This window comes from Dama dama, chromosome 20, assembly GCF_033118175.1.
Source record: "Dama dama isolate Ldn47 chromosome 20, ASM3311817v1, whole genome shotgun sequence".
Taxonomy (NCBI): domain Eukaryota; kingdom Metazoa; phylum Chordata; class Mammalia; order Artiodactyla; family Cervidae; genus Dama; species Dama dama.
The window spans coordinates 16,324,835-16,338,088 of NC_083700.1; the positions used below are offsets into that span (position 1 = coordinate 16,324,835).

Sequence of the window (13,254 nt, forward strand, 5' to 3'; positions counted from 1 at the left end):
CTGTGCTTCTACCTTTATTTTCCTGGAAATACCAAAAGAACTGTGAGTGAAACCACAAGGACACCAAGTTTAGTCATCAACAGATTTATTGTTACTGCCCAGGCATACCACCCCTCTGTTGCCCCAGAAGTGAGGAAAGGTGATAGCCACCATCATCAGTGTGAGGGTGGGCTAATAAAGACTTTAACTGAGCCCTTGGCTGGAGAAAATAGACATTTGGTACACTGACCAGAAAGTGGACCTCAGTGATCTTCAGAGTCATGAACCAGCCTGTTTGTGGCAGCGGTCCCTATCTCATTCTTTTGGTAACCACCTGGTTCCTTTATACTCCCAGCAAAGTGGAGTCCTAGCAGTGATTGTCATGGTTTTTCTTGTCTCCTGATATTTTACTAACATTCCTAATTTACGTATTATTTACCCTCAGATGATACCATGCTGAAATATATGTACCAAGCACTCCTTATCTATTTCAACATGGAGGTGAAAACCAGGGAGGAGAGGTCCAGGCTGTGAGCTAGAGAAAAGTTTACCTGATTTTGCAGGTAGCACTGTGGTCCCTGGAAAATGGAAATTTTTCCACTCCTCACTGTCAGAAAAAGAGCTCTGCCCTGCTCATGGCCCTGTGGCTTCCATTAATCATCAGATCTAGGACCTGTCAGAGGAGTAGCCTCTGACGGATTATCTGGAGCTCTTTAACAGTAACTCTTCCTCCTTCTCCCATCGTTTCTTGGGGCCCAATGAAAGGGGACTGGATGATTGAAAGTCCTCTCATATAGGTCCGAGAAGCCCTGCAGCACATCCCTGGCAAGTATGAAGACTTCCTTCAGGTCATCTATGAGTTTGAGTCAAGCACTCAGAGGCAGACAGCTGTGGATCTCTACAAGAGCCTGCAAATTCTGCTCCAAGACTGGCCTCAGCTGTTGAAGGACTTTGCTGCTTTCCTGTTACCTGAGCAAGCACTGGCCAGTGGATTAGTAAGTAGAGAGGGGGGCAAAGACCACACACTAGGATCCCTGGGTCAGAGCAAGACTAGGCTTGGGTAGTGTTGATCAGGACTGTTCCAGACGCCTGGCTGTTTCCATAGATAGCTTTCCCTTAGTCCAGGGTCACAAGAGCCTCCTCCTTTTCAAGGGATGGTCTCCCCAACTCCTGTTATCTCCATATAGAGTGAAGGGTTTGACCTTTGTTGCCAGTGGAGACCTTAGGTACATCGTAACTCTGCACCTCACTGTTGCAAAATAGGCTTTTGTTCAACAAATATTTATTAAGTACCTGCTGTTTCAGGCAGAGTTCTAGGTATTGGAATGTAGTAATTATAAAATAATAAAATCCTTGCCTTCATGGAGCTTATATTCTCATGGGGAAAGTCAAGTAGTAAACAGAATATTGTATATTGAAAAAATATATATATTATAAAAATGATAAAATATATAAACAGTAAAAATATATCTTGCTTTATAGTGATTATGTTGCAGTTTTATACACAGTGGTCTGGGAAGGCCACTATGGTTAGGTAACATTTGAAATGTTTGAGAATAAGTGTTTGAACTTGAAGCATATCCCAGTAGTTCTGATTTTCTTGTCATGATGGGTAAACACAGGAATAAAGGATATGATATTAAACTGATAGTCTTTAAACAGTTAAATGGTGATCAGATGATTATACATAATTTTCTGTATTATTATGAGGATCAAATGAGTATATATGTGAGAATTCTCTGTAGACTGTGAAATGTGTCTGATTGCACAGTTCTGGAAACAGTAAGCAACTTGAGATATATAACTCTGGAATCTTTGATTTCCATTTTAGTTTTCTTGTGTTCACAGACCCCAGAAACCCAAGGTGGATAGATGCTAGGGTCTTAAGAAAGATCTCACAAGGAATTCTCTGGTGGTCCAGTTGTTAGGACTTGACACTTTCACTGCTGGGTCCCAGGTTTGATCCCTGGTTGGGGAACTAAGATACCACAAGCTGCCTGGTGAGGCCAAAAAAACAAAGATCTCATCTTTGTAAACCAGAGCCTGTAACCAGGAAAGGTTAATTTTGGCTTCATGCTTGATCTATGACTTTAACCCTTGTTTTTGCTATTTTTGTTATTATAAGCATATGTAACGGTCTGCCTCAGAGAACCCTGTCCCATCTGCCTGACTCTTAAACAAAAATACCTTTGTTTAGCTCACAGAGAGATAATCTGACCCTGCCCACCTGTGAATGACTGTAAGGAAGAACTAATACCTCGCCCTGCCTGAGGCTTGCCATTCTAGGAGATACTTGCAAGAATTAAATGATCTTCTTACTTTGTTTCCTCATCTCACTCATCTCTGATTCATAGAAGAACCTGGCAGCATACCCTGACAAGATGGTTATTTTGAGATTATTAGTCTGCCATCTTCTTGGTCAGCTGACTTTCCAAATAAAGTTGTAGCCTTTGCCTGAACACCTCATACCTTGGATTTATTGGCCTCTCATGTGGCAAGCAGAGAGATCTTGGACTAACAAATTTAGCAAGCCAGTCCAGAAGCCTTGCTGATCGTGGCTAGCCAGCCCCTATCAAGGAGAATTGAGATAAGGCCCAAAGTAGCTGCCAGAACCATTTGTTTTGAGGACCTCTATTTTGAGGTTCCCTGAAATGGTGCCAACTGCCCCAGTGCTTGGCAGTTGAGACAAGGAACCAAAAAACTGCATTTTTAGGCTAAATCTACCCAACTTGATACCTGGTTCATTTGTTTGTGGTTTTGTGTGCCCTTTTTGTGTTATGAGTTGATGACCTCAGTTTTGTAGGGTAGATTGCTTTGGTTTGCACACCAGGAACATATTCCCCCCTCAATTTGTGCTTTTTCCTCTTTGATACAAGCCAGTTTGATTGGGGTACCCTGTTGTGGTGGGATGTGGTGGACCACTTCAGTTGGAACCAGTTCATTGGGAACTAGTTCTTCTGGGGGTAAGCCTACCCTAATTGGAACTAGTTCATTTTTGTAGGGGCTTCACAGGTGGCGCTTGTGGTAAAGAACCCACCTACCAATGCAGGAGATGTAAGAGAAATGGGTTCGATCCCTGGATTGGGAAGGTCCCCTGGTGAAGGAAATGGCAACCCACTCCAGTATTCTTGCCTGGAGAATCCCATGGACAGAGGAGCCTGGTGAACCATCAGTCCATGGAGTTGTAAAGAGTCAGACATGACTGAAATGACTGACTTACCCTACATTTTTGTAGGGTAAATTTATTTACCAGAATTGACAACCCATTCATCTGTCCATCAATGCAATTTGTGCTGTTTGTGTTGAAATTTGCCTATGTCTTTTGTGTTTTAGTGTTATCAATTTTAAAGAATGGGAAATATTTCATCTCTCTTGAAGGAAAACTCTTTGGGGTGCATATATTACAATCAAACAGTTAGAAGTGCCTTGCAAAGGAGAGGAACACTCTGATAATGAACAACTCCGAGGATTCCCTTGGACTTGAGATGTCCAATTTGAATTTCCCCTACAGGAGCCCCAGGTAAATTTGTCAGTGGGGAGCTTCAGCTCCAGTTTGGGGAGCTTCCCCCGTGAAGGAAAACTGACCTTTTGGAGGAAGATCATAGGTCTAATGGGTCTGGGAAGTCACATTATAGTGACTTTCTGACTGGCTAGGTTTTGTTTTTTTTCTGGTTTCTTTGGTCACGCACAGATATCTGGTACTAACGGTTTCCTCAAAGGCTTCTTTTAAAATTTCTTGCTTCTTTCTCTTGGAACCCTCTGCGAACAGGTGAATAGCTATGGAAGCAATTGAGGAACTCTGGCCTGGCTTACTCTTCTGTGTATTCCAAAGGTCCACCACGCAGTGTGCCCCAGTAGCTGCCGCCCAGGAGATGAGGGCTCTCTTTTCCTCTTCCTCCCTTGAGCTAAGGACCAGACCAATTAATATCATGTGGTTACGGGTCAGACACTTAAAAGCCATTAGGGAGTCTGCCGCTTGAAGATTCCATGATAGGATAAGTGGGATGTGGATCGGATCAGACAGTTGATGTCCGCCCCCAGCAAGACAGCTTCCAAGCAACTCAGGAACATATTGGTTCAAGCAAAACACTGACCCCATTTCCCCCTAGCTGCCACTTTTCTGGCAAGATTACAAGGCAGATTCCTTAGCATGTCTTCCCTGTTGCCTTTGTCTTTTTCCCCTTCAGTCTAGATAGATTTTCAGGAGCATGGGTGTTAACTTCTGGGCCTTCCTGAGAGGCCTTCTACCCCTAGGCTAGAGGAGGAGGAATGAAGCTTTTTAGCATGGGTGAATGGCTATGTCAGTCCTTTGGTTTCGTTGGGGTGGCCACTCAATTCTTTCCGGAAAGGAGAGGAAAACAAAGTTTTCCTAGGAAGAACTTGCCTATATCTTTGAGATGCAAATTTTAAAATGGGGAAATAAAAATCAGCTTATCCAAGGCAAACAAATCTTAAATGCTTTTTCTGCAAATATTTAGCTGTCTAGTCAAGTGAGCTTGAATTGTTCCATCTGTAAGAAAGCCAACTTCTAATCCAACCTCTTTGTAAACTGATGGGTTTTACACTGCTGTACCTGACTCAGGATTGAAATCTTCAAATTAGAACTGAGGCCTCGTGTGTCTGTATGTGTCTTTGTCTTTGGGTAAGATTGCCACGGTTGATATGTAAAAGAGCTCTATGTGACTGGCTTAAACAAAAGTTAATACTTACAAACCAAACGATTCTAAATACAAGAGAAATTAAGCTACATAAATTTCAGTTTCATGTGAATTGGGAAATATTCAATATTAAATTAGTACCTAGTATTCATGTTTAAGTCAGTTGATCTGATAGGCATGTCTTGAGTTATCAACATTAAATATAATAATAAGTATAATACTTTCAGTGTGCCTAGGTTTAATATAAGCTAAATAAGCAAATTTGTCAGCAAGGATAATAACTCAATGTAAAGAAACTTTTGAAAAAAATACATAAATAAGTGTTTTTGAGTGAACCTTTAGAAATATATGTTTTAGATCTCTCCAGATATTCTACAACTTAAAAGTTAAAATTGTACTAAAATAAAGTGATGAAAGGTTTATGAAAAATGGACCCCAAGGGGGTACTTCACTGGTAGTCTAGCAGATAAGACTCTGCTCTTTATGCAGGGGGCCCAGGTTTGATCCCTGGTCAGGGAGCTAGATCCCATATGCCGCAACTAAGACCTAGTGCAGCCTAAATAAATAAACAAAATATTTTTTAAAAATGGACCCCCCAGATGGTTTTATACACTACCGGTCAGGATTGACTAAGTTTAAAACAAGTTTAATGGAGTAAATGACTGAAGTGATTTAGCACACACAATGGAGTAAATAGACTTGTAAAGTAAGCTGGTACAAAACGTAAATCTGACTTTTCTCTCTGTTAAGACAGGTTTCTGAAGATGCTAAACTGACTTTGATAACAGATTTTCAGTTTATATACCTTTTAAGTAATCTATATTTGCTGTTGAAATCTTTTATTGTCACTTTGGCCGAGTTTCACAGTGACCTATGGTCCCATTTGTATTTTAAAATGTCTTTTTAGCTGTTCCTTTGACTGGGCTTCCCAAGTCAAATTATAACAAAGTTCCTAATTTTGGGGTGCTTCAAAGGGCCCGTTAGGTGACCAAGGGGAGATACTTAAACTAATTAGTTTCTCTTGGTCTATTAAAGTACAAGGGATGTGTTTTCAAATGGGTAATAAACTTTTAAGTTATATGGTAAATGGTACAGATATTCTAGAGATTGTATGGAGTTCCTGAGAATCTGATGTATCCTGGTAGATTGTTGTCAGTCAGAATTGTAGTTATTTTCTGAAAGTGTTGTGTCACAGCAGTGGTTGGACTGCTTTGTTAATTGCATTGTAATCAAATTTCAGCTATGCTTTTTTTAAGGTTTCTTTGTGGGCAGTTATGCTTTCACAGTAATGCCTTTGCAAAAATGTCTCCTCAAGATTTGTAAAAAGAACTTTAAATACAAGTTTCTGATTTTCAGACCATAATGCTGCACTGAAGAAAGAAATTGATGAATTCTAATGGGAAACCTGATGACTTTACAAAGCTGTTAACAAAAAAGATTAGTTATGTAAGACTGAGTAAACTGGTAAATATGGTTGTAATTTTTATGGTTTCTATCTAAAAGGATTATTGGTTTAAATATGTGTTCTCCAGGTATATGAAAAACTTTCTCCGTAAACTAATTATGACTTACAGTAACTTGGTAAATTGTACCTTTTATGAGAGAAATTGAAATACTTACCTTTTCCTGTCTGGTTGATCCTGCCAGTAGCATATGCTTGTCTCAAAGATTAAGCCAGGTATGTATAGGTACACACTGCCAGTATAGTGAAACAGCTAATAGCTCATTGAATCAGTTATGACTGCTTTGGTCTTTCAGTTATTGTAACTGGATTACAAAGTTATGCTAATCATTGTTTAAATTTGTTCTTTGTTTTCAAACCATGCTTTTTGTCTTCTGACTGCACTGTCATTGTCATTGTTACTAGCTGCATTATTTATATTCTGTCTAATTTATAAGACTGTTATCTCTTGCAGTAGCCAATGTGTAAATCAGGCCTCCAACAAAACTTCTATGACTAAACACTGTTTAAGGAATAATTATAATAGTGTGATTCTGGGCATGGGAAGAAGCAACAAGAGAAAATGTTTCCTGGATAATATTAATAGTTAGACAGGATCCAGAGAATTTTAATTTTTGATGGGGCCTGGTCCAAAATTTAACACCCAGAGTGACATACCAAGTATTTTTGCCTGATCTAGGATGTGCCTCCCAGCACCATGGGACAAAATTTGATTATGAAGTGCCTCCCAAATATTGATCCAGTTCCTGACCAAGAGGGGAGAATCTGAGAAATGGAGTATTTCCCACAATCAATGATTACAACACTTCAGCGTGAGCCAGTGAGCCCCAAGGAAGGGAAATCAGACTGCAATCACTCCCTATGGTGAATTCTGAGGAAACTCTGAGACTGTAGGATTATAGGCCCCAGATAGCTGAAATGCATATATATATATATATATATACATACATATATATATATACGTAAATGATTTAATGAGCCCTGACTCTTGGCGTCTTCCCATGGCTAGAAAAGCACTAAATTTGTTAACTTGAGATGCTGCCCCTTGGGTTTAAGTTTAGTATTTCTAAGTCTATAGGTGTAAGGTGGACACTTTTCCAGGAGGAATAAAGACAGACAAATCTCAACATCTGGAGCCCTGGCACTGATGGCAGACACTCCCAGAGAGATCCATCTGACAAAAAGAATAGTTGTCACCTGCTTTTCCCACAAGATTGTGGGATGGACATTGACAGTGGGGAATTCTAATCAGGAAGTGTTAATTTTGACTCCATGCTGGATCTATTTCTTTGACTGTAACCTTTGTTTTTCCTGGTTTTGTTATTATAAACATATATAGTGGCCTGCCTCAGAGAACCTTGCCCCTTCTGCCTGACCCTTAAGCTAAAGTGCCTTTGTTTAGCTCACAAAGAGATACTCTAACTCTGCCTGAGGCTTGCCATTCTAGAAGATATTTACAAGAATTAAATGGTCTTTTTACTTTGTTTCCTTATCTCCCCCATCTCTGATTCCTAAAAGAACCTGGCATGCCTGCCAAGAAGGTTATTTTGAGACATTAGTCTGCCATCTTGGTCAGCTGGCTTTCCGAATAAAGGCATATCCCTTACCTGAACACCTCCTCCCTTGGGTTTATTGGCCTCTCATGTGGTGCAGAGCAAGCTTAGACTCAGTAACAAGCCTTGTCATTAGAGCCCTCAAGTCCCGGTCAAGCTGTATAGATGACTCCTCTTTTGCCCTCTTTCCACTCTGGTTGTTTGAAGAGCAGCAGGCTTTTGAGAAGAGTCACAAGTTTCTTCAGCAACTGGAAATTTACTTTGCAGAGAACCCCTCACACCACCAAAAGACCATCAAGGCAGGCCCTCCAGAACTGTGCAGACTGCTTTCCCCAGGAGATCACTGAGGTAATCTGTCTTGTCCTGCTTCCCTTCCAGGGGCCCTGTCTTACCTCTAGACTGGGCAATCACCATCCATGACCCCCTGTACCCTCCAGTTCCTTTCTTCTCCTGGGGGCCCGCTCCATCCTCTAGGGTTCCCCTCCCTCTGGGCCCCCCTCAGCACTCCAGGCCAACCCACCTGCCTTCTGGGGACACAATTCTGTCCTCTAGGGTTCCCTCTGTCCTCCAAGGTCATCTCTGAGGGCACCCTCTGCCCACGAATGTCCTGGAGGTGTAGGAGGGAGGGGAAACTGTTCGGGGCTGGCTGGGGAAGGGTCCCCATGGGTGTGGAGGTGAAGAGAATCCATGTGGTGTCCCCCCACCTATAGCCCCGGGAATCCTGGGGACCCCATGCCTTATCCTCTGCACCCTAAAGCCAGAGGCACTTAAGAGGCCCCCTTGGCTGGATGAAGCCAGGGCTGCCCCTCACCCTCACCCAGCCTTTTCTGGAGGCTTGGGCTTGAATTAGAATCCCACCCCCACCTAAATCCCACCTTCACCTAAATACTGCCACTGTCTAGCCCTTCCATACCTAAGTCCAACCCTTCACAACCAAGGTTTTTTCTACCTTTTTGTTTTGTTTTTACTGTTTCCCAGTGGAGTTTGACTTTATTCTCTAGTGTAAATATGTATTCTTATTTTTTCTACTATTTCTGTTAGTTTTCTAAACTTATTCTATTATTTTTTTAACGCTTGTTATTATTCTGCTCACTCTTATTTTTCTCATTTTTTATTTATTTGTGTGTATGTGTGTGTATATATATATATTTTTTTTCTTCTCTTTGTTATTGGAGTCCAGTTTTACCCTTCAGTGGTTATCTTATTCTTTGTTATTGTTCTGCCTCCATCCCCCCCCACTTTTTTTTCCTCTTTCTCTCTTTTTTCTCCTCCACACTCCACAGTCTGTGGGATCCTGGTTCACAGGGCCAGATATCAGGCCTTAGCCCCTGAGGCAGGAGTACTGAGTCCAAATTGTTGGAATAACTGAAGATGTCAGGCCCCAAGGAATATTAATCAGAGTGAGACATCACATAGGCTCACATATCAACACCAAGACCTGGCTCTACCCAACTGCCTGCAAACTCCATGCTGGGAACCTCAGGCGAAACAATAATAAGACAGGAACACAGTCCCACCCATAAAAAAAAAACAAAAAACTAAACACGGAAAGACCAAAAAAATATGTTACAGATGAAGGAGCAAGGTAAATAAACTACAAGACCAAATTAATGAAGAGGAAATAGGCAATCCATCTGAAAAACAATTTAGAATAATGATAGTAAAAAATTTTCAAAATATTGAAAAAAGAATTGATAAAATGCAAGAAACGTTTGACACATTTAACAAAGACCTAGAAGAAATAAAGAATAACCAGTGACAACACAATCACTAAAAATTAAACATGCTCTAGAAGGAATTAATGGAACTACTGAGGCAGAAGAATGAGTAAGTGAGTTGGAAGATAGAATGATAAAAATAACTGCCAAAGAGCAGAAAAAAAAATGAAAAGATTTGAAGACAGTTTCAGAGATCTCCGTGACAATATTAAACACAAACATTTGAATTATAGGGATCCCAGAAGAAGAAGCATCTTCCCTGGTGGCTCAGATGGTAAAGAATCTGCCTGCAATGTGGAAGACCTGGGTTTGATTCCTGGGTTGGGAAGATCTCCTGGAGGAGGGTATAGCAATCCACTTCGGTATTCTTGCCTGGGGAAACCCCATGGACAGAGAAGCCTGGCAGGCTACAGTCCATGGGGTCACAAAGGGTTGGACACAACTGAGTGATTAAGCACAGCACAGAAAAAGAAGAGAAAAACACATGAGAAAATATTTCAGAAGATTATAGTCAAAAAATTCCCTAACATGGGAAAGGAAATAGCCACCAAAATTCAGGAAGCCCAGAGAGTCCTATTTAGGATAAGCCAAAAGAAAAATACACCAAGACACATATTAATCAAACCAACAAAGACTAAACACAAAGAAAAAACATGAAAAGCAAAAATTAACATGCAAAAGAATCCACATAAAGCCAACAGCTGATTTTTCAAGAGAAACACTGCAGGCCAGAAAGGAGTGGCAGGATATCTTTAAAGTCATGAAAGAAAAAAACCTACAACCCAGATTACTCTACCCAGTAAGGATCTCATTCAGATTTAATGGTGAAAATTAAAAGCCTTATAGACAAACAAAGTCTAACAGAATTGAGCACCACCCAAGCAGCCTTACAACAAATGCTAAAGGAACTTCTCCAGCAGGAAACACAAGAAAGAGACTCACAAAAACAAACTCTAAACAAGAAAATGGCAGTAGGAACATACATATCAATAATTACCTTAAATGTAAACGGTCCTTAGCACTGTGGACTTGGTTTGCTTATACTGATTTGTGTTTCACATAAAGCAGCCCGGTAAGTGTTATAGGTCACCCTTCTATGTGGGAACCCATTTACCTCAACTGTTACATAAGGCCATGACCTGTGTCTGGTTTCAGGAGGATGTTCCACAGAAGGTCAGAGACATCAAGGGAACATTTCATGCAAGGATGGGCATGATAAAGGACAGAAATGGTAAGGATCTAACAGAAGTAGAATAGATTAAGAAGGGGTGGCAGGAATACATAGAAGAACTATATTTTAAAAGGTCTTAATGACCTGCATCACCACAACGATGTGGTCACTCACCTAGAGCGAGACATCCCGGAGTGTGAAATCAAGTGGTCCTTAGGAAGCATTACTGCAAACAAAAACTAGTAGAGGTGATGGAATTCCAGCTGAGCTATTTAAAATCCTAAAAGATGATGCTATTAAAGTGTTGTACTCAATATATTAGTAAATTTGGAAAACTCAGCAGTGGCCACTGAACTGGAAAAGGTCAGTTTTCATTCCAGTCCCAAAGAACAACAATGTTCAGCAAGGCCAAAGAATGTTCCAACTGTCATACAGTTGCACTCATTTCACATACTAGTAGGTTATGCTCAAAATTCTTCAAGCTAGGGTTCAAGCTAGGCTTCAGCAGTACATGAACTGAGAACTTCCAGGAGTACAAGCTGGGTTTAGATAAGGCAGAGGAATCAGAGATCAAATTGCCAACATTTGTTGGATCATAGAGAAAGCAAGAAATTCGAGAATAACATCTACTTCTGCTTCATTGACTATGCTAAAGCCTTTGTGTGGATCACAACAAACTGGAAAATTCTTAAATAGATCGGGAATACCAGACCACCTTACTGTCTCCTGAGAAACCTGTATGCAGGTCAAGAAGCAACAGATAGAACAACAGACTGGTTCAACAAGGCTGTATATTGTCACCCTGTTTATTTAACTGATATGCAGAGTACATCATGTGAAATGCCAGGCTGGATGAATCACAAGCTGTAATCGTGATTGCTGGGAGAAATATCAACAACCTCAGATATGCAGATGATACCACTCTTATGGCAGAAAGTGAAGAAGAACTAAAAAGGCTCTTTACTTATTTATTTTTGGTTGCACTGGGTCTTCATTGCTGTGTGCAGGCTTTCTCTAGTTGCGGCAAGCAGGTACAACTCTCTAGCTGCTGTGTGCGGGCTTCTTATTGCAGTGGCTTCTCTTGTAGAGCAGGGGCTCTAGGGCAGCATGGTCAGTAACTGTGGCCCATGGGCTTCGTTGCCCCTTGGCATATGGACTCTTCCCACACCAGGGATTCAACTCATGTCCCCTGCATTGACAGGCAGATTCTCAACTACTGTACCACCAGGGAAGTCCTAAAAAGGCTCTTGATGAAGGTGAAAGAGGGGAGTGAAAAAGCTAGCTTAAAACTCAACATTCAGAAAACTAATATCATGGCATCTGGTCTGATTATTTCATGGCAAATAGATGGGGAAAAAGTGGAAACAGTGACAGAGTTTCTTTTCTTGGGCTCCAAAATCACTGCGCACATTGACTGAGCCATGAAATTAAAGCTGCTTGCTCCCTGGAAGGAAAGTTAATGACAAACCTGGACAGCACATTAAAAAACAGAGACATTATATTGCTGACAAAGGTCTGCCTAGTCAAAGCTATAGTGTTTTTGGTAATCATGTACAGATGTGAGAGACCATATAGAAGGCTGAGCACTGAAGAATTGATGTTTTCAAGTTTTGGTGCTGGAGAAGATTCCTGAGGGTCCCTTGGACTACAAGATCAAACTAGTCAATCCTGAAAGAAATCAACCCTGAATATTCATTGAAAGGACTGATTATAAAGCTGAAGCTCCAATATTTTGGCCACCTAATGTGAAGAGCCCACTCATTGGAAAAGACCCTGATGCTGGGAAAGTTGGAAGGCAAAAGGAGAAGAGGGAGGCAGAGGATGAGATGGTTAGATGCCATCACTGGCTTAATGTACATGAATTTGAGCAGACTCCAGGAGATAGGACAGGGAAGCTTGGCATGCTGCAGTCCATGGGATCACAAAGAGTAGGACATGACTTGGTGATAGATGAAGAAGAACAAGAAACCATAATGAAAAATTATATATATATACGTGTATATATTTCATTTAATTTGCTGTACATAAGAAACTAACAAAACACTAAGTCAACTATACCTCAATAAAATTTTTTTAAAAATTCCAGCTTCTGCAGATTGAAAACAGGATGAGGTCAATATGATTACATATAACAGGGATAAATGTAAAATTCTATTTGACCTTCAAAACCTATTGATGGGCAATAGGAGACCTCACTTGATGAGTCTGAGTAAAAATAACTTAGTTGTTTAGGTCAAAACAAGCTAAAAAAAAACAAACAAAAAAAACCAAGCTTGGAGTATACCTAGGCTAATGCTGACTTATACTGTCAGTGCAAGGTCCAAATCACAGAAAGGGTAATATAATTTCATCTGCCCTGGTCATGACACATAGGAAGTTCTCTATTTCTGATAAAAACAAAAATTCCTGTTTTTTTGTATTCTTCTGCCAGGCATGTTTTAGAGCATTCTCTAAGGAAAAAGAAAAGCCATTTCCTAGTTGGATTGTGGTCCCACCTTAAACACTGGAGTCTGGATGCTCAGACCTTCTGGATTATCTGAGACATAGAATCTCTTAAGGGAAATGAAAGAACCCTCTCTCACCCGCTTCTCCCATCCAAACTGGGATAGGACTTGAGGCAGAAGCAGGGCAATTCATTTTTCTTTGGGGGCCAGGAAAACAGCACAGGAAGTTTGCTATCTCAGCACATTTTGGAGGAATCCCCCAGAGGAAA

The 13,254-nt window shown here is 40.8% G+C and overlaps 1 protein-coding gene across 1 annotated transcript in view; it reads left to right on the forward strand.

Moving 5' to 3' along the window:
- Nucleotides 1-2,345, forward strand: part of LOC133074479 (GON-4-like protein) — a 42,737-nt gene extending 40,392 nt beyond the window's left edge. The window contains 1 exon segment of the mRNA XM_061168412.1: nt 777-2,345. Coding sequence (XP_061024395.1) covers nt 777-1,043 — 267 coding nt within the window. The 3' untranslated portion in view covers nt 1,044-2,345.
- The last annotated feature ends 10,909 nt before the right edge of the window (nt 2,346-13,254 follow it).